Source organism: Oncorhynchus gorbuscha, linkage group LG08 (genome assembly GCF_021184085.1).
Source record: "Oncorhynchus gorbuscha isolate QuinsamMale2020 ecotype Even-year linkage group LG08, OgorEven_v1.0, whole genome shotgun sequence".
Classification (NCBI taxonomy): Eukaryota; Metazoa; Chordata; class Actinopteri; order Salmoniformes; family Salmonidae; genus Oncorhynchus; species Oncorhynchus gorbuscha.
In genome coordinates, this window is record NC_060180.1 from 64,848,477 (window position 1) to 64,870,763 (window position 22,287).

Sequence of the window (22,287 nt, forward strand, 5' to 3'; positions counted from 1 at the left end):
CCTCAAACTTTTACAGATGCACAATTGAGAGCATCCTGTTGGGCTGTATCACCGCTTGGTACAGCAACTGCACCGCCTGCAACCACAGGGCTCCCCAGAGGGTGGTGCGGTCTGCCCAACGCATCACCGGGGGCACACTGCCTGCCCTCCGGGACACCTACAGCACCAGATGTCACAGGAAAACTAAAAAGATCAAAGGACATCAACCGCCACGGCCTGTTCACCCCGCTATCATCCAGAAGGCGAGGTCAGTACAGGTGCATCAAAGATGGGACTGAGATACTGAAAAACAGTGCTACTGCACGGTTGGAGCTAGGAACACAAGCATTTCGCTACAACCACAATAACATCTGCTAAATATGTGTATGTGACCAATACAATTTGATCTGAGCTTCTACCCCCAAGCCATAAGACTGCTTTACAATTAAACCAATGGCCACCTGGACTATTTACGTTGAACCCCCACCCCCAAATTTGTTTTGACACTGCTGCTACTCGCTGTTTTATCTATGACTAACCTGTACCCCGCACATTGACTCGGTACTAGTACCCCTGTATATAGCCTCGTTATTGTTACTTTTTATAATTTTTTATCCTAGAAATATAAAACACACTATACAAATTACAGCAGCGTTTCCCAAACTCACTTTACCCATACCTACATGTACAAATTACCCCTTGAATCTAACCTAATCGACATCCATGTCCGCCCATTGAACAGTGGGTTAACATTGACATTATAGCCTTGTTATTGTTACTTTACATCTTTTTAAACTTTTGTTTATTTGGTAAATCTTGTGTTCACCCCTGTATATCGGTGCATTTGACAAAAAGTTTGATTTGTACTGATTGGAAAATATCAATTAACTGGATTTGCATGCGATAATAAATAAACAAACAATAAAATATGCAGCCTACTCAATGACTTTTTATAGCTACTGTTTACAGGCCTCCTGGGCCATATACAGATTTCCTCACGGAGTTCCCATAGCAGATCATATTCTATTTTTTGGTGACTTTAATATTCACATGGAAAAGTCCACAGTCCCACTCCAAAAGGCTTTCGGAGCCATCATCGACTCAGTGGCTTTTGTCCATGTTTCCGGACCTACTCACTGCCACAGTCACTCTGGACCTAGTTTAGTCCCGTGGAATAAATGTTGTGGATCTTAATGTTTTCCCTCATAATCCTGGACTATCGGACCACCAGTTTATTACGTTTGCAATCGCAACAAATAATCTGCTCAGACAACCCAAATGCCCTTCCAGACTCCCTCTGCCTACCCAAGGATGTAGGCAGAGGACAAAAATCAGTTAACCACCTAACTGAGGAACTCAATTTAACCTTGCGCAATACCCTAGATGCAGTCGCACCCCTAAAAACTAAAAACATTTGTCATAAGAAACTAGCTCCCTGGTATACAGAAAATACCCGAGCTCTGAAGCAAGCTTCCAGAAAATTGGAATGGAAATGGCGCCACACCAAACTGGAAGTCTTCCGACTAGCTTGGAAAGACAATACCGTGCATTATCGAAGAGCCCTCACTGCTGCTTAATCATCCTATTTTTACAACTTAATTGAGGAAAATAAGAACAATCCAAAATGTCTTTTTGATACTGTCGCAAAGCTAACTATAAAAGCAGCATTCCTCAAGAGGATGGCTTTCACTTCAGCAGTGATAAATTCATGAACTTCTTTGAAGAAAAGATCATGATCATTAAAGCAAATTACAGACTCTTCTTTAAATCTGCGTATTCCTCCAAAGCTCAGTTGTCCTGAGTCTGCACAACTCTGCCAGAACCTAAGATCAAGGGAGATAAGTGTTTTAGTATTGTAGCGACACAATGATGAAAATAATCATGGCCTCAACCTTCAAGCTGCATACTGGACCCTATTCCAACTAAACTACTGAAAGTTTTTTTACCTCTTGGGGATGTCATTCGAAAACATAATGTTAACTTTCACTGCTATGCGGATGACACACAGCTGTACATTTCAATGAAACATGGTGAAGCCCCAAAATTGCCCTCCCTGGAAGGCTGTGTTTCAGACATAAGGAAGTGGATGGCGGCAAAATGTCCTACTTTTAATCTCAGACAAAACAGAGCTGCTTGTTCTAGGTCCCAAGAAACAAAGAGATCTTCTGTTGAATCTGACAATTCATCTTGATGGTTGTACAGTCGTCTCAAATAAAACTGTGAATGACCTCTGCGTTACTCTGGACCCTGATCTCTGCCTGGCCGGTTCCCCTCTCTCCACTGGGATTCTCTGCCTCAAAACCTATTACTGAGTCACTGGCTTACTGGTGCTCTTCCATGCAGTCCCTAGGAGGGGTGCGTCACTTGAGTGGGTTGAGTCACTGACGTGGTCTTCCTGTCTGGGTTGGCGCCCCCCCTTGGGTTGTGCTGTGGCGGAGATCTTTGTGGGCTATACTTGGCCTTGTCTCAGGATGGTAAGTTGATGGTTGAAGATATCCCTCTAGTGGTGTGGGGTCTGTGCTTAGGCAAAGTGGGTGGAGTTATATTCTGCCTGTTTGGCCCTGTCCGGGGGTATCATCGGAAGGGGCCACAGTGTCTCCTGACCCCTCCTGTATTTATGCCTCAGTAGTTTGTGTCGGGGGGCTAGGGTCAGTCTGTTATATCTGGAGAATTTCGCCAGTCTTATCCGGTGTCCTGTGTGAATTTAAGTATAGTCTAAATCTTTTTCTTTCTCTCTGAGGATCTGAGCACTTAGATCATGCCTCAGGAGTACCTGGCATGATGACTCCTTGCTGTCCCCAGTCCACCTGGCCGTGCTGCTGCTCCAGTTTCAACTGTTCTGCCTGCGGCTATGGAACCCTGACCTGTCCACCAGACGTGCTACCTGTCCCAGACCTGCTGTTTTCAACTCTCTAGAGACAGCAGGAGCGGTAGAGATACTCTCAATGATCGGCTATGAAAAGCCAACTGACATTTACTCCTGAGGTGCTGACCTGTTGCACCCTTGACAACTACTGTGATTATTATTATTTGACCATGCTGGTCATTTATGAACATTTGAACATCTTGGCCATGTTCTGTTATAATCTCCACCCGACACAGCCAGAAGAGGACTGGCCACCCCTCATAGCCTGGTTCCTCTAGGTTTCTTCCTAGGTTTTTGGCCTTTTCTAGGGAGCTTTTCCTAGCCACCGGGCTTCTACACCTGCATTGCTTGATTTTGGGAGTTTTAGGCTGGGTTTCTGTACAGCACTTTGAGATCAGCTGGTGTAAGAAGGGCTATATAAATGTTGTTCAAATGATCAAAGTTTGATGATTAGTTAATTATTTTAAATAATCCATGTAGAGCTAGGGTAAAAACCAAAACACGCACCCCTTGGGGTCCCCAGGACCAAGTTTAGGAAACCCTGAATTACAGTGAAGGCCGCTACTTCACATATATCTTCTGTTACAACCAAATGTGTGATTGAACATAGAATCACATATTATGGACAGCATTTTAAACAGTAACAATGTTGATGGACATCTTTATTGGAGATTGTCAGCTTGCATCAAGGTTTGCTGTGGTGTTCTACTCAGCCAATATTATTGTCAGACCATTCGTGTCACACGTGAACCCGATTGCCAGGGTCTTTCTCAATATTTGAGTCCAAAGGGGTGACTAGACTAGAATAGAATGTACAGGCTTGGCAGCAAGGCGTACATAGTCTGTTTGAACTCGACCGCTGGAGTCTCATTAATTGTCATAGAATGTCATGTAGGATTTCTTTGAACACCTAAGAATTTTCTTGTTTTGTTAATCTCTTTGACTACTTTATAAATTTCGCTAAAGCACTTATAAAATGCATTAAGTGGCAGTTTATTATTGAAGTGAAAGGGCACTTCATGGGCATCTCCTTCCTCATTGGAGAGAAGGAGGCAAGTTCCTCCTCTGGTGGTGGTGTAGACACTATGAATAAGAGGAAGTGGCGTTTTTAAAAGATTAAAGCAAATACCGATCATGCACAGAACTACCTGTGTTTTACGTCTCACTCTGGATGATCAAAAGGGCATGAGGAGGATTCTTGGTGGTCTCACCCGGAATTGCCTAAAATCCACTTACAGTTTTGTTGATAAAGATCTTCGGAAGCTTCGTAATGGAAACTAAAGATAAAGGAAACTAATAGATAAAGGAGAGTTTTGGAATGACAGTTTTGAAAGAGTTGAAAGAACTGGTTGACAAATGAAAACATTCTTGGGTCTCTCCTCCCTCATTGAGTAGGAAGGAAGATACTCTGAGTTGCCAAATCAGTGTAGAAGACTGACAACAGCAAATAACAGTAGGACTGAGTTGAAATGATTGGTTATGGCGGTGAAAAAGGACTGCGCCTTGAGCCTCTACTTCCTCGTTGTGGAGTAGGTGACGAGATGGTCCTCTGGTTGTGTTGCCAAATAACCAAAAGGACATTTCTACTGACGCTAACTTTTGTCATGCCTAGACATGGCAGAGTATACCCGGATTAAAAATAATTGGTTATTTGGACTCTCCTTCCTCTGAGGAACAGGAGGCAAGATCTTACTCTTGTCATGGTGCATTCTCAGTGTTGGAGTAGTGCAGAATATTGTGAACAAAGGATGTGGCTTTTGAAAGCAAAGATAGTCATCTATTAGATACATACTACTATAGTTGACATCAGCAGGATCCTTGGTGGTCTCAAAGGGAGCGATATCCCCTTTGTTGACTTTCTTTCTCTGTTAAATGTGAGGAAATGAGAATTCAAAGGAGAATGTCAAACAAGCTTGATTGCAGTCAAATACCAATACATTTACTGTACAAGTTGATCTCAATGCCTTGCCCAAAATAATGAACACCTTCCAGCTCAAAAAGCAGAAGAAAGAGGATTTCAACTCTCACCATCCCACATTTTTCAGGAAATAGTTTCTGTCAGAAACAGATAAGATTAGCATTCCTTTAACACTATTTTGTTTAATTATCTCTGAGAAATTAAGCTAATTGATTGCACCCAAATAATCTCTAGCTGACATATTTGCTAACAGGTAGTGTGTCAATTTAAAACTTGCACAAGACAGTTCACATAATTGTCATCTTAAAGAAATGTAGCCAATGTATTCATTACCAATTTGTAAGTCGCTCTGGATAAGAGCGTCTGCTAAATGACTTAAATGTAAATGTAAATGTACTACACTTAGTTAATCAATTCAGCAGTCTCGTCCAGATCATCGTGACATTTGTAGTTCTTTATGATAGCCACATTAGCAGCTAATTAGCATTTCATTTTTGGGGGGGGAAATACAGGCAACTATATAGATTTTTTCTAATGACCTTGTCATAGAGAGATTTACATGGTTATCAAAACATCACGCAAGAGATTACACAAAACGCAGCCCTTATTTTAAGTGTTTATAAAATCCCCTATGGGAAAATTAATGGTGGGAATACGATTGGAATCTTTTCCTTGTTTGACTGCTAGGTTTTATGGGTATTATGACTCATACTGTGGTACTCCATGCTAAAATGTCAATGCACGGGTGAGTCAGTGCCACATTTTCATTTGTCCCGAAATTAAAGTTATCTTGCAAATTCAGCAGGCTATGGTGTGAAATAGGCTTTTAGAAGCGCCGTCTTTATTTTTTATTATCAAGAATCGGCTTTCTATTCCGCAACAAAGCCTCCTTCACTCACGCTGCCAAGCTTACCCTAGTAAAACTGACTATCCTACCGATCTTCGACTTCGGCGACGTCATCTACAAAATTGCTTCCAACACTCTACTCAGCAAACTGGATGCAGTTTATCACAGTGCCATCCGTTTTGTCACTAAAGCACCTTATACTACCCACCACTGCGACTTGTATGCTCTAGTTGGCTGGCCCTCGCTACATATTCGTCGCCAGACCCACTGGCTTCAGGTCATCTACAAGGCCATGCTAGGCAAAGCTCCGCCTTATCTCAGCTCACTAGTCACGATGGCAACACCCATCCGTAGCACGCGCTCCAGCAGGTGTATCTCATTGATCATCCCTAAAGTCAACACCTCATTCGGCCGCCTTTCGTTCCAGTACTCTGCTGCCTGTGACTGGAACAAATTGCAAAAAAATAAAAAAAAAAAAAAAATAAAAAATAAAAAAAAATAGCTGAAGTTGGAGACTTTTATCTCCCTCACCAACTTCAAACATCAGCTAGCTGAGCAGCTAACCGATCGCTGCAGCTGTACATAATCTATTGGTAAATAGCACACCCATTTTCGCCTACCTCATCCCCACAGTTTTTATTTATTTACTTTTCTGCTCTTTTGCACACCAATATCTCTACCTGTACATGATCATCTGATCATTTATCACTCCAGTGTTAATCTGCAATATTGTAATTATTCACCTACCTCCTCATGCCCTTTGCACACATTGTATATAGACTCCCCTTTTTTTCTCTGTGTTATTGATTTGTTAATTGTTTACTCCATGTATAACTCTGTGTTGTCTGTTCACACTGCTATGCTTTATCTTGGCCAGGTCGCAGTTGCAAATGAGAACCTGTTCTCAACTAGCCTACCTGGTTAAATAAAGGTGAAATAAAAAAATAAAAAAATTGTCATTAATGCATTTTTTGGAGTGCTCATCAATGCACCATCACCTTTTCCCCCACTCCTATCGCTTCTTTTATCTGTGGAACAGCTTGTTGCATTGTGGCCATAGACACAATCCATAGAAGGGTTTTGGAACCTCTAACTCTGGCAATATGACTGTTAAACTCATACGGATACGCTTGCAATGGCTGTCAGTCTTGACTTGAATGGGAATTACCATCTATGGATTATATGTCTATGGTTGGGTGCGTTGTCAGTTTGCCTTAAGCAAAATACAATTGGGCGAAAAACATACCGTTTGGAAAGTAAATGCTGTCATTGCTAAATATGTAATGTGGTATTTTAACATGACTTTAACACAAAAACACATTTAATAAAATATTTAAATCAGTTGCCTTCCTGAAATAAAGGGGATGATGACAATCTTTGTGAGAGGGAGGGTATTTGATTTCATTGGTCCTTAACTTGTGGTAGACACTTAATTTAGGATCAAATTTGAGTTATTCCCGAGTTAGCCTGCCCCAGAGCAGGTTAGTTCTCAAGGATTTGTTACCAAAGAAAATATACCTGGCTAAAAAGGTGAGCCACCTCGCTAACTCCTCAAACCCGATTCGTAGTATAGGGCTCTGGTCCATAGACTACTTCAAGGGTAAGAAAACCAATATGTCATTTTAGAATTTGGGTGAACTCTTTAACCATGGGGGGTATAAAAAAAAAGATTAAAAAAAAAGTTTATATCACCTAATAGCACCATCTAGTGGTCAGAACCTGGTAACAGGCTGTAGGATGGGACATAAACCCAATAACTGTTGGGGTGAGATTGACATGGGTGTGGGGAGTCCCTGGATGGCTTTTGAACACGTCTTTGGATTCATCATGTCTTACTCATTGTTAGAAAAATGTCCAAATTGGATGTTCGGTTGCCTAGCTACCCAGACTCCTTGCTCTGGCCAAATGCTATGCCACGCCCACAGATGTTAGTTTCTTCTCAGCAATGAGTCTGGATCTGAGTACTGCCCTAACAATTTCTAGAACGCAAACACAATCTAACCTTTCTGATCGGTTCCAGAAACCGATGGGTTGTGCCAGAGCCAGAACACACGAGGGTATGCAGCATTTAGAAAATTGTCATTGACTTTAATACTCTGATTGGTTAGAGATGATCTAATCGCTAATTACTTTGTTTTGACGTCACCACAAATTACTTCAGCTAGGCGCACACCTCCGCAACAATAGCCACTAGGTATTACAGACCCTGTCCCTGGCCCTGTAACGGCACGTCCAGCTGATCAAAAACACGTGCGCATCTCGACAGGGCACTCAGACTTAAGTATGTCGCAAACATTGAGCAGCAGAAGAATTCAGTTTGAGTCGTCAGGCAAGATTTTACGTACTATAATTATTGAATATTATAGAACCCTATAAATTAAAATGGCCAATTCGTGTGTAATCAATTAGCTTTATTTCTCAGATCAAATTATATTTTTACAAAATATAGTTTCCTTCCTCATCGCCATCCCCGTCTCCATCTGCTGAGGGGGTGATCAAAGGAACTCCTTGGCCCTCAACCACTGTCACGTTGGTAGGAAGGATCGGAAGACAGACGCAGGAATGCGTAATAGTTTTTTTTATTAAACCCAAATTACAGCGTGACATGTAAAGGCACCGGAACGAAGACCAAACATTTACATTTACATTTAAGTCATTTAGCAGACGCTCTTATCCAGAGCGACTTACAAATTGGTGCATTCACCCTATGACATCCAGTGGAACAGTCACTTTACAATAGTGCATCTAAAACTTAAGGGGGGGGGGTGAGAGGGATTACTTATCCTATCCTAGGTATTCCTTAAAGAGGTGGGGTTTCAGGTGTCTCCGGAAGGTGGTGATTGACTCCGCTGTCCTGGCGTCGTGAGGGAGTTTGTTCCACCATTGGGGGGCCAAGGCAGCGAACAGTTTTGACTGGGCTGAGCGGGAGCTGTACTTCCTCAGTGGTAGGGAGGCGAGCAGGCCAGAGGTGGATGAACGCAGTGCCCTTGTTTGGGTGTAGGGCCTGATCAGAGCCTGGAGGTACTGAGGTGCCGTTCCCCTCACAGCTCCGTAGGCAAGCACCATGGTCTTGTAGCGGATGCGAGCTTCAACTGGAAGCCAGTGGAGAGAACGGAGGAGCGGGGTGACGTGAGAGAACTTGGGAAGGTTGAACACCAGACGGGCTGCGGCGTTCTGGATGAGTTGAAGGGGTTTAATGGCACAGGCAGGGAGCCCAGCCAACAGCGAGTTGCAGTAATCCAGACGGGAGATGACAAGTGCCTGGATTAGGACCTGCGCCGCTTCCTGTGTGAGGCAGGGTCGTACTCTGCGGATGTTGTAGAGCATGAACCTACAGGAACGGGCCACCGCCTTGATGTTGGTTGAGAACGACAGGGACCACCCATACGTAGAATGTATGCACACATGACTGTAAGTCGCTTTGGATAAAAGCGTCTGCTAAATGGCATATATTATTATATATTATATTATTATATTATTATTATTATTATATTATTATTATATTATTATATATATTATATATTATTATATTATTATTATTATTATCATATATATAGGGTGTTGTCCAGGATCACGCCAAGGTTCTTGGCGCTCTGGGAGGAGGACACAATGGAGTTGTCAACCGTGATGGCGAGATCATGGAACGGGCAGTCCTTCCCCGGGAGGAAGAGCAGCTCCGTCTTGCCGAGGTTCAGCTTGAGGTGGTGATCCGTCATCCACACTGATATGTCTGCCAGACATGCAGAGATGCGATTCGCCACTGTCTCGTCACCATGATAATATATATTATATGATTATATTATTATATTATTATTATATTATTTGTTTTGATTATATAAATTATATATTATTATATTATTATTATTCGCAAAACATAAAAGGGTGTTGTCCAGAAGATGGTGAAGAGACACGTAACAAAAACACAGGGTTGAAACCCAAACAAAAGAGTGAGGAGTACCTAGAATAAATAACACGCGCACAATGATTAACACAAGGGACGAGACCTGTAATCATCTGCGCAATCCACAAGGGTACGACACCCCAAAACACAGGTACTCACTCACACGCACATTAGTTTCCATTGGGTGGTCCATTATTGTTACAAAGGGCACACTTATACAAGTACTAATCAGTGGGAATAGGGGGCAGGTGTGCATAATGAAAGTTCCGGAGGGATCTGTGACAACCGCTGCCAGCCCATCTTTGCAGATCCCACTATAGCAAGTAATTGGGTTTGTTGGAGAGCCCTGGACAGGGCGGCATTGATCTGCTGCACTACCGCCTTTACAATGGCTCTAGCTTGCCTGTCAGAGACACTCTGGAATAGCTGTTGCTCTAGCTGGTTAGCCGCCAAGTAGATGTCCTGCATCACTTCAATCACTCTATCCTGGACATCTGTGTATATATCACATCCTGAGTGATACCAAAAAGCTCCTCCGGAGAGTCAATCAGGATTCGGAGGCTCACTTTTTTGCCTGAGCTGTGTGCAAACTGATCATGTGCCTCAGTGGAGATAAGGAATATGCAAAAGACTATGAAGAACATTGTTGGGAACATACAAATAGTTTCATTCCAAAAAGCCATATTAATCAGTAATATAATACAGTCACAAAACTGGGAGGGTGGTAAAATCTCCTCTTACAATTTGCACCAATTTTCTTAATTTCAGGCTTTTATTTACTTTGTACAAGCTTTCAGTCGTCACTGTATATTTGACAGTTTAGTGTGACATTTATGTTGACGGCAGGTTTTTTGCCATCTGTTTTCCGCGCAAATGGTATATGGGAAACGGGCGCGAGAGAAAAAGGACAATAACTTAACGTTCAAGCGTCCAAGAAACAACGTCAATCTTAGCATCTAGTTGGAAAGAGAACAATGCATTTACTGTGTTTCAATATTGGTCGTTTCAGAAATCTAATTCTTTTGAACGTGTACTGAACGGATATTTGTATACTTGCGCCACATTAGCATGTAATCAACTATTTGGGTAGAAATTCTCACGCATATGGATGCATTTGTTGTATGAATCACGCTCATGTAAAGTTGTGTACACAAGTATTGTTTGTGGACTGTATTGTTCATATTGTAAGAGCATTTTGGTATGTTACTCTCCAGCTCTAACGGTGTGTATGGAAATGGTACCGCATTAAACTCATGAACCATCAGTATGAGAGGTGACCATTCAGCTGGGTATGCTACACTTATATGGTGTATGTATTTGTTAAACATTGGATATATACCGCTTTGCAACTAAACACGTTTTAAATCTCAAATCTCACTACAAATCTGAGAATAATATAGTAATATTTTACAAAGGCGATAAAACACATGAATGTGTGGATAGTGCGTTTTGAAACAAGAAACTCTGACTATTAGATAAGTGACTGTCATTGATCTGTTTAGGGCCTGTTTTCAAGAATGGAATGAATAACGTAATCAAATTAACTTACAATCTTGACTGGCGACCGTACACTACTGCAATAAGTCTTTGCGCTTCCATTCCTCTCGGGAATTGGTCTGGTTTCAAGGTGAATTGTCCTCGACATTAGGCCGGTGCACAATTGGCCCAGCGTCGTTAGAGTTTGGCCAGTGTAGGCCGTCATTGTAAATAAGAATTTGTTCTTAACTGACTTGCCGAGTTAAATCAAATAAAAATGTAAAAACAGGGAGCGACAATTCACCTTGTCCATGTCCAACACTCTGTCGTTCTCCTGAAGAGGACTGGAGAAGGAAATCCGGTTCAGGGTGAATGAAGCGAAGTCGATATAGAGCACCTTGACCTCCACCTTCTTTTCAGCCCCGTGTTGCGTCAATAGATGTAAGGGATCTACACTAGACAACACCATTTGGTTTATTCAGATAACTTATATAAACCTAGGACTTGTTTTCAACTTCCACATTTCAAATTAAGAGTGAGAAAAGCATAGGCATGTCACAGGATGGGTAAAAAAAACAAAATACTTCTGGTTTTGAAGGGGGTGGCCGTGCGTACACCACTGCAATATATCTTTGCGCTTCCTCTCCTCTCCTGAATTAGGCTGCGTTCAAAGCGAATTGTTCTCGAGAGACAATCCAAAGTGTCCATGTCCAGCAGTCTGTTCATCTCCTCCTGAATATTCCTCAAGGAGGCTATCTGGTAGACAGTGGTGGAAAAAGTACCCAATTGTCATACTTGAGTAAAAGTATAGATACCTTAATAGAAAGTTACCCAAGTAAAAGTAAAAGTCACCCAGTAAAATACTACTTGAGTAAAAGTCTAAAAGTATTTGGTTTTAAATATACTTAAGCATCAAAAGTAAATGTAATTGAGTAGTAAAAGTATAAATCAAACCTTTTCTGCTTCAACGTATGAATCTCAACCTAGGAACCTCATAGACAAGTAGCAGCATTCCTACAATGTCCAAATATAAAACTGAGATATTAAATATTTGACAATAGTGGTGTCACCTAGCGGCTATATATATATATATATATATATATATATATCACACTTTTTGTATACCATCTTGTCTTGCATTGTTTTCTCTTGCCAATAGTGTCTTAAAATAGTGGCTACTGCCACTTCAGGGTGTTCACATATTAGCCTAATTTGTATAATAATTGGTACCAAATGAATAATCATGCTACCCTTGTATGGTGGTAATAGTGATGCGTCACCAGACACGGTGATCACGTGACCATAACGATACAGTCACTGCACAGCTGAGAGAGATGCGAGCAAGTCAGCTGACTGTCATAAATCCGTGAATAATACACCGTTTCTGCAAGAAGACGGGGAGATGGTTACGAACGAATACATTTTTCCAGCCAATGCAGCAGATACACGGCTTACCATCATATATTGTATTCCTCCCAAAGCATCGTTTTCTGTCTAAATGTCAATGTCTCTAGCTAGCCAAATAGCTAGCTAAGGCCAGGGGGAGCTGGTGTCGACGGTACGTTATCCCTTGTTTAGAAACGCTATCTAGATAACTGTTCATCATGCAGAGCTTTTCATTGCATTGCATTGTATTGATGTATTTAGATAGCTTGTTAACTAGTGGAAATGTCGTAGCTAGCTAACGTTAACGTAGAGAGGATGTGAAAACATGAATGCTTAACAGTAACGTAGTTAGCTACACTAACTAGACAGCCAACCATTTATCCTGTCTGGCTGTGTCTGTTGGTCATTTATTGATTCACTGGAGCCGAGCTTTGTCTATAGTTGCTGACAGTCAGTTTTATCTTTGATGTTGATGACATGTTGAGCACCACCACATAAGCTTGTCAAAATGAAGTATGCACCTGGCCTTTCATTCGAATCCTCTTTATTACATAGTTCCCCGTGTCAAATCCTGTTTTGACATTGTCAGCAAAGCCTTTGCCAAAGGTTTTTGTCATGATAAAAGGATGATCAATAGAATATGGATTCTATTTCTATGGACTGATCAGCTCACATGTCATGAACCATCACAAGTAACTTGTAACAATATTACATTCTTACATTGTCACTCAGTCCAAACAGTTGCCCACAGCAGTGGGAGGAGAGGTGTGTCACCCACACCAGGGCGCCATGACTACACCAGGCTGCTGCCACCTGCCTGGATCCCTGTGTGACTACTCAGGCAGCACTGCCGACCTGCCCAAGGAGGTAGAGGAGCCAGATGCCGGCCAGGCCCAGTACGTCGCTAAGGTTACGGCCAAAGATGGCCGCCCACTCTCCACTGTTGTCAAGGCTATGGGCTCACAGAGGTAAGGAGGTTCTTCGAGAGGGTTCTTATCTTTCTTTGTAAATATGGATGACCGGGAATGTGACCCTTGGCTTCGATCTGATATATAAACAATTCCTTGAATGGAGATAAACGATGGACAAATAGATCTCAAAGCTTATAGGAGAGGGCAACATACTCATTTTCAGATTCAGCATATCTGATTCATTTTTTTTGTATATTGATGAAAATAATGTCTTTTGTTTATAGTGCATTTAATGTGTCATTTGTTTTAAAACGAGTGGTCACCAGGCACAATTTCTTCCCCTATTTGTCTAGTAATGAAGGCATGTGTCGGATCTGCCACGAGGGGGCCGGTGGTGAGATGCTGCTCTCCCCTTGCAGTTGCACAGGGACCCTGGGTAAGGTGCACAAGAGCTGCCTGGAGAAGTGGCTGTCCTCCTCCAACACCAGCTACTGTGAGCTCTGCCACACCGAGTTCACCGTCGAACGGCGACCCCAGCCCCTCACACAGGTAAAATGGCAGTGTGTGTGAGTGAGTGACAGGTTGATGGGTAATCCTGTTTAAGTCCTCCATCACCATAGTAATGACAGAATAATTAGCATATTAATAATGAATCTTTCCTTGCATCCTCCCAGTGGTTGCGGGACCCAGGCCCGCGCAGTGAGAAGCGCACGCTTCTGTGCGACATGGCCTGCTTCATGCTCATCACGCCACTGGCGGCCATATCTGGCTGGCTGTGTCTGAGGGGAGCCCAGGACCACCTGACCCTCAACAGCCGGCTGGAGGCTGTGGGCCTCATCGCCCTCACCATTGCTCTCTTTACCATCTACGTCCTCTGGACACTGGTAACTAACACACACACACCCCTTATCACCATTACCATGGATTACTTTACTCCACCTGTTAATTGACAGTATATTTTTGCAGTGTAAATGTGTGCTTTACAATCGCTATTATTACAATTGTGAGACAAATTAGACATTTGTGGAGCATCATTTGTTTTGTTTTCTTGTCTATGGTATTTTGTGCCCTTCCCATTTTATATTCAGGGGAGACAAGTAATGTGCCAACAAATCTTTTTTGTCTGCAACAAGAATTGTTTGTACTCTGAAAAAAATCTTACAATAGTTACACAATCATCAAATGCAGACCAAATACAAATTTGTCATGCAGTCTGTCTAACTTTGTATTTTGCGTGCCTGCGATAGCAACGGTATATTTAATGAATCTGCAGTGCATATGAAACCGTCTGATAGTTTTGTTGACGTCTGTCTCCGTGCACCTCAGGTATCGTTCCGCTATCACTGTCAGTTATACTCGGAGTGGAGGAGGACCAATCAGAAAGTGCGCCTGCTCATGCCTGAAATTAAAGGAGCTCACTCTACCCAACATTGCGTCCCGACCAAGTCGACCAAGAAAATGACTGACGAGACCATCGTATGAGCACTGGTCTCACTTAAAGTGTAATATATCTTGAACTTCTGCACTTGTGGACCATTCTGGGGATTATTTCTCCATAATCTCTATTTGAAACACTTAAGCCCAGATATGAACTATAACCAGTGTTTTTGGGACGTGTTGGACTCGTGTCACTGATGTCATCGCTGGATTATGAACACTGGCCTGGAAAATCAGGACACTAATGGAAGGACACAGTTAATGTAGCAGGATGTAACTGATGCAGCATGTTAATACAGTATATCTGAAACATACTACTACACCCCCCCCTCACAATGTATTTAGCTGTTTTTTTGGAAAACTGGCATCCAATAGCCCTATGAATTTACTCTCTCAGAACAATGACCACGTGAACAACCAAGTCTAAATATGATGTTTTCTGTTGTTAACTCTTTGCCCTTTGGAAGTTGGTGGGAGAGGGGGGGAGAGAGAGAGGGAGAGAGAAGGGAACAAACTGCAATGTTTTGGAGTGGGCTTTGGAGTGTCAGTCAATGTATGCTAAAATTTTATGTTGCACTCCCTTGAGTAAGCTGGATCATTGTGCAATAAAACATAAGGGACTCTTGGTCTTTGCAGTCGGCACATCTGGAATGCATGTGTGCTGAATCTCTTGAGTTACTGATACAGGAGTATTAGATCGGTAATGATCACTTGATGCAGTTGACTGCACCAAACATACCACCGTCTAGTGGGCATGTAAGAGACTACACTCCTTGCAAGTGGTCCAGAATGTAGGAGCATACAAGTAACGAGAGATCCACTCAACTACTGTAATATTGTAAAATTTTATTTTATGGCATTAATATAATGTGAGTTGACAAGCTATCAAAAACAAAAGTATATTACACAAAATGAAGAATGTTTGCGCCACAACATTGAGATGACAGAAAGGGGAAGGTGAGCGTCATCATGGGTTACAGGTTCTGACAGCACTGCAGTTTGTTCCCTTTCTGGTCCGTGGTGGGCGGAACACTTATGTCCACCACATTGTTTCCAGGGGACTCGTCATGGGCGGACCGCTCAGCGATCTGCTTCTGCGATACGATGCGATAGATTTCTGTGGAGAGTAGACTAGACTGTTGTACTGCATCTCAATACTTAAATAGAGGATTTTCTAGTTTACTTCATCTTCACTATGTCAAAGCAATTGGCTTTCCAGACAGTCCTTTTGCTGTTATACTGTACCTGTAAGGATATTCTTGAAAGCTTCCTCTACATTTGTTGAATCTAAGGCTGAAGTTTCAATAAAGGATAGAGTGTTCTTCTCTGCATGTTTAGAGAAAGGGGAAAGTGAGTCACACAATCATTATTAAACGGTTCCTGGGAGGAAAGAAACACCTCTTTACATTTTAGTGATTTAGCAGACGCTGTTTTCCAGAACCAATTAGGGTTAAGTGTCTTGATCAAGGGCACAGACAGGTTTTTCACCCAGTCACCTAGGGGATTCGAACCAGCAACCTTTCAGTTACTGGCCCAGTTAACTGCTAGGCTACCTGCTGCCACATTTCACATTAAAGCTGCCTCAATACCATTTGCATTACACATTTAGGCTGCTAAATATAGCAATACTGTCCCAATACAATACCCTCCTCCCATTCCCTTGTGATGATCACTGATATAAAAGTTCCAGATAGGTGAAAGCAACTATATGCAGTTGCTCTCATTTTACTGTCCTCCTTTCCGTCTCTTCAAAATCAGTGTTCCCTTAGGACCACTTAATTAAGACAAGAAGGCTGTTCCAAGATTATGTACCCCTTAACCTGGTCCTTTATTAGTTTGTGCTGTTTGCAGCACAAATAAATCTGGGACCAGGCCATGTTCCCCATGCCAAAAGACCAGAGTACCTGCAAAAGCCCGGGCCTCATCCATGGGCACGGCCCTGAGGTGGCGCAGGTCGCTCTTGTTGCCCACCAGCATGATGACGATGTTGTTGTCTGCATGATCCCTCAGTTCCTTCAACCAGCGCTCCACGTTTTCATAGGTCAGGTGCTTGGCGATGTCATATACTAGGAGAGCACCCACTGCCCCTCTGTAATAGCTGTAGGAAAGACTGCTTATCAATCTCAATGCACCAACAGACAATGTATGGGGCTCCAGTGAGGCTCCAAGTCAGACACTCTGATTGGTGATGAGGCTCGTGATCGGCTAGTGCTCGCCAAACCTGATCCTGGAGAGATATATTTATTGTCATGATTCTTGCCCTGGCGGCATTATGGAGTGATTTCCGATAGATTGGTCAGCTGCAAAGTCAAAATTGGCTATATTGGGCCTCCCGGGTGGCGCAGTGGTTAAGGGCGCTGTACTGCAGCGCCAGCTGTGCCATCAGAGTCCCTGGGTTCGCGCCCAGGCTCTGTCGTAACCGGCCGCGACCGGGAGGTCCGTGGGGCGACGCACAATTGGCCTAGCGTCGTCCGGGTTAGGGAGGGCTTGGTCTCATCGCGCACCAGCGACTTCTGTGGCGGGCCGGGCGCAGTGCGCGCTAACCAAGGTTGCCAAGTGCACGGTGTACCCTCCGACACATTGGTGCGGCTGGCTTCCGGGTTGGATGCGCGCTGTGTTAAGAAGCAGTACTGGTTAGGTTGTGTATCGGAGGACGCATGACTTTCAACCTTCGTCTTACGGGAGTTGTAGCAATGAGACAAGATAGTAGCTACTACAACAATTGGATACCACGAATTTGGGGAGAAAAAAGGGGGTTAAGGTTAGGCATTAGGGTTAGCAGTGAGGTTAGGGTTAGATTAGGCATTAGGTTTAGCAGTGAGGTTAGGGTTAGGCATTGGGGTTAAAGCTTAGGCATTAGGGTTAGCAGTGCGGTTAAAGATTAGGCATTAAGGGTTAGCAGTGTGGTTAAGGTTAGGCATTAGGGTTAGCAGTGAGGTTAAAGGCTAGGCATTAGGTTTAGCAGTGAGGTTAAGGTTAGGCATTAGGGTTAGCTGTTAGGCATTAGGGTTAGCACTGAGGTTAGGGTTATCAGTGTGGTTAGGCATTAGGGTTAGCAGTGTGGTTAGGCATTAGGTTTAGCAGTGTGGTTAGGCATTAGATTTAGCAGTGAGGTTAGGTTAGGCATTGGGGTTAGCAGTGTGGTTAGGGTTAGGCATTAGGGTTAGCAGTGAGGCCAAGGTTAGGCATTAGGGTTAGCAGTGAGGTTAGGCATTAGGGTTAGTAGTGTGGTTAGGTTATGCATTAAGATTAGCAGTGATGTTAAAGGTTTAGCAGTGAGGTTAAGGTTAGGGTTAGGCATTAGGTTTAGCAGTGAGGTTAGGGTTAGGCATTAGGGTTAGCAGTGTGGTTAAGGGTTAGGCATTAGGGTTAGCAGTGTGGTTAAGGGTTAGGCATTAGGTTTAGCAGTGAGGTTAAGGGTTAGGCATTAGGTTTAGCAGTTGTTGGTTAGGTTTAGCAGTGTGGTTAGGCATTAGGGTTAGCAGTGAAGTTAAGGGTTAGGCATTAGGGTTAGCAGTGTGGTTAAGGGTTAGGCATTAGGTTTAGCAGTGTGGTTAAGGGTTAGGCATTAGGGTTAGCAGTGTGGTTAATGGTTAGGCATTAGGTTTAGCAGTGAGGTTAAGGGTTAGGCATTAGGTTTAGCAGTGAGGTTAGGGTTAGGCATTAGGGTTAGCAGTGTGGTTAAGGGTTAGGCATTAGGGTTAGCAGTGTGGTTAAGGGTTAGGCATTAGGTTTAGCAGTGAGGTTAAGGGTTAGGCATTAGGGTTAGCAGTGTGGTTAAGGGTTAGGCATTAGGTTTAGCAGTGAGGTTAGGGTTAGGCATTAGGGTTAGCAGTGAGGTTAAGGGTTAGGCATTAGGGTTAGCAGTGTGGTTAAGGGTTAGGCATTAGGGTTAGCAGTGTGGTTAAGGGTTAGCAGTGAGGTTAGGGTTAGGCATTAGGTTTAGCAGTGAGGTTAGGGTTAGGCATTAGGGTTAGCAGTGAGGTTAAGGGTTAGGCATTAGGGTTAGCAGTGAGGTTAGGGTTAGGCATTAGGGTTAGCAGTGTGGTTAAGGGTTAGGCATTAGGGTTAGCAGTGTGGTTAAGGGTTAGGCATTAGGGTTAGCAGTGAGGTTAGGGTTAGGCATTAGGTTTAGCAGTGTGGTTAAGGGTTAGGCATTAGGTTTAGCAGTGTGGTTAAGGGTTAGGCATTAGGTTTAGCAGTGTGGTTAAGGGTTAGGCATTAGGTTTAGCAGTGTGGTTAAGGGTTAGGCATTAGGTTTAGCAGTGTGGTTAAGGGTTAGGCATTAGGTTTAGCAGTGTGGTTAAGGGTTAGGCATTAGGTTTAGCAGTGAGGTTAGGGTTAGGCATTAGGTTTAGCAGTGAGGTTAAGGGTTAGGCATTAGGTTTAGCAGTGAGGTTAGGGTTAGGCATTAGGTTTAACAGTGAGGTTAGGGTTAAGTTTCAAATCAGATTGTATGACTTAGTGGCTGTACCAGCTAGTGACCACTCTGCAGAGCTACTTCCAGAACAAGATTCATGACGAAAACGCTAACCTGCTATAGGATGTGTAGGTTTACATTCCACACTTCAACCCAGCACTAAAACACCTGATTTTAGTCAACAAGGAAATGAGCAGTTCATTAATTAGTTGAGTCACCAATGTACCTCTCTGGGACTAAGATCTGAGGCCACTAGATTATTGTTTTCTGTTATCCTTGTTGACAATCATTTACTTTTCAATAGGCAGCCATGAGGAATCCCACCCGACTTACGCGGAGGTGATGGCTCTGTAACGTTCCTGTCCAGCCGTGTCCCATATCTGGGCCTTTATCGTCTTCCCATCCACCTGGATGCTGCGGGTGGCAAACTCCACCCCGATGGTGCTCTTACTCTCAAGGTTGAACTCATTCCGTGTGAACCGAGAGAGCAAGTTACTCTTCCCGACACCAGAGTCCCCAATTAGCACAACTTGATAATGAGACAGAAAGAGATGGAGAGAATGAGAAAGACAGAAATTCTTACAGCCGAACTGTCAGACGAGCTAGCCTAGTCAACAAGTATGTCATAGATGTACTAGGATCCAGGATCCTGGGTTAGACCTTGGCTCAATGCATGCATTCCTCATCATTATGTGACTTGGCCCTCCCACCTACAACTGTTACATAATGCGGGTTGTCATTTCCAATCATATCCATTGACAATATTTGTTATTTATTTGACCTTTATTTAACTAGGCAAGTCAGTTAAGAACAAATTCTTATTTCCAATGACGGCCTAGGAACAGTGGGTTGACCGCCTTGTTCAGGGGCAGGATGACAGATTTTTACCTTGTCAGCTCGGGGATTGATCTTGCAACACTTCGGTTGTCCAACGCTCTAACCACTAGGCTACCTGCCGCCACTTGAATAAGTGGATGGCTGGAATCGACCTATTTGAAGTGGTATATGTCTTTATATACTTCTGTAAATATTTCTCAGAGCTTATGGGTCTTTTGTTTAATTGTTTACCCCTTAACCAAGGAGACAAAGTAGTTGGTGTCTAATTGATGCTCATTTTGAGTGAAATTCTAGCATGTACAAAGTTGGGCCCCTTAAGAGCACTGCTGAGAAACACTGAACTCAATGATACAATTTTACTATTAATAATATTATTATTATTACTTTTACTACAATAACAGGCTGACAAACGGCCTATTCTACTGTATTTAGCCGACAGTAAAACATTGAGGTGACAGGAGTAGGCCTGGCAGTCACAACGGGGCTGTCGAGGTGGAGCCCTTTTGTATTCTCACAGTACAGTAAGTACAGCTGAACCTTGTCCCTGTGGCATCACTGCTGCTGCAGGAAGCTGATAACATGCTCCGTCAAACCTAAATCGACAGTTTGGCTTTCCTGTTTCAACAGGGTTTCTAAATGATGGTGAGGGAGGAAGAGGAGAACCCTTTATCGGCTGATGTCTACTCCACAGAAGATACTCTGTATCACTTCATAAATAGACCTCTATACAGGGTGTCGCTGGCGAGCTCAATGGAAATCAAAGGATGACATTCTAGAATAGATCAAAGGGGGATTTCTTGAGATTGAACATAGTAGTCACAGTGTTATATGGTCCTTGGACACGGGTCTACATTGCCAAGTTTTACATTTCCTTTCACTAGTTCTATCAAAAATCTACATGAATTCAACATTTGTATAATCAATAGTCCCCCATTAAATAAAATATGAAATAATATATCTATGGGATATGGGAGGCTACAATTCACAATAAAAAAATGAAACTTAATATAGCTCTTTTAACCATAAATTGGAAAACAGCATTCTTGTCAGTAACCTATTGATAAACAGTTCCTCTTTTATGGTTTCATCAGTGTTGATAAAGTCAAAGAAGCAACCGCAGATAGGGTGTTGCACCTTACCTAAAAACATAGCTGTGGGCGTTGTTACAGTGTTACAATGACAACATTTATGTAGCCATAGTAGCAAACGTTTTCCACCAAAGAGACGCATACAATGTTTATTTCTAAAACATTTATCCAGACTATTTGTTATTATTCGTTCACACTGATGTCTGATTTGTCATAGGACAGAACGCAACAATGATAGAATTATTGAAGGTCCTATGAACGGGCGAATGCAGTCATCAAAATTTACCTTTGAACAAGAAATCGTATTCATCGTCTCTGTTCCCCATTCTAGACGATGCCTCTCCAGCCCTTGTTCCCGAAAAGAATGTGCAAAAGTGTATGCCTCTGAATTATCGGTATGTACGGGATAATTGTCTTTATAAATGTGTGAAACAATGCGCCAATGTTGTCTGTCAAACAAGGCTGACCGCAGGAAGAGAGATCTCAGAACTCTGCACTGGGGAGGAGCCCCTGTTTCCATACCTTCCACACGGTGGCGCTGCTGGCTGTCATACTAATAGGAAACAAACAGCACAACCTATCCCTGCTGAGGGCCATTGAGAAAGAGTGTTAGATGCTCAGTTTGTTTATCACACAACTCTTCATCCTTGTAGTTCATGTCCTAAATTAGCAGTGGGCCCTTGTGCATATGGTTGATCAATATTTACATCACTCTAAAACAAATCAATATTAATTGCATACTAATAATATTCAGATATAGTCTCTCCTCATCAAGTTGATATTGGCAATCAAGAGAAAGTCAGGTTGAGAGTTGAGGTCTTGAACAGACGACTATTATGTCATTCAGTCGACCTTTTTACATTTACATTTTAATCATTTAGCAGACGCTCTTATCCAGAGCGACTTACAGTAGTAAGTGGATACATTTTCATTCTTCTTGATTATGGTGATATTATTTATCAAAGTGCAGCTGCTACTACTCTTACACCTTTGGACTCAGTTTACCATAGTGTCCTTGGTTTTGTAACAGGGGATAGTTTTGATACTCATCACTGCATCCTGTATCAAAAGGTAGGCTGGACTTCGCTAATGACCTGTAGATCTCTACATTACTCCCTTTTTGTTTACAACGAGCTACTTCATAAACTCCCATCTTATCTAACTTTGGTGTTGAAGTATAGACACCTCAGTTGTCTAACCCGTTCACAGGATTGGTTAACT

General features: G+C 42.7%; 2 protein-coding genes across 2 annotated transcripts; one reads left to right on the forward strand and one right to left on the reverse strand.

Annotated features, from left to right (window-relative positions):
- Positions 1-12,258: 12,258 nt before the first annotated feature.
- Positions 12,259-15,363, forward strand: LOC124042000 (E3 ubiquitin-protein ligase MARCHF2-like). Its single transcript, XM_046360254.1, has 5 exons — positions 12,259-12,545; positions 13,106-13,341; positions 13,638-13,833; positions 13,959-14,168; positions 14,611-15,363. The coding sequence occupies exons 2-5, from the start codon at positions 13,163-13,165 to the stop codon at positions 14,764-14,766; spliced, it is 741 nt and encodes a 246-aa protein (XP_046216210.1). The 5' UTR covers positions 12,259-12,545; positions 13,106-13,162; the 3' UTR covers positions 14,767-15,363.
- Positions 15,364-15,550: 187 nt separating this feature from the next.
- On the reverse strand, positions 15,551-21,559 carry LOC124042001 (ras-related protein Rab-11B-like). Its single transcript, XM_046360255.1, has 5 exons — positions 21,353-21,559; positions 19,475-19,670; positions 16,626-16,819; positions 15,967-16,047; positions 15,551-15,838 (listed from the first exon to the last, which is right to left on the reverse strand). Exons 1-5 carry the CDS (start codon positions 21,390-21,392, stop codon positions 15,696-15,698), a joined length of 654 nt encoding a protein of 217 aa, XP_046216211.1. The 5' UTR covers positions 21,393-21,559; the 3' UTR covers positions 15,551-15,695.
- Positions 21,560-22,287: the final 728 nt, after the last annotated feature.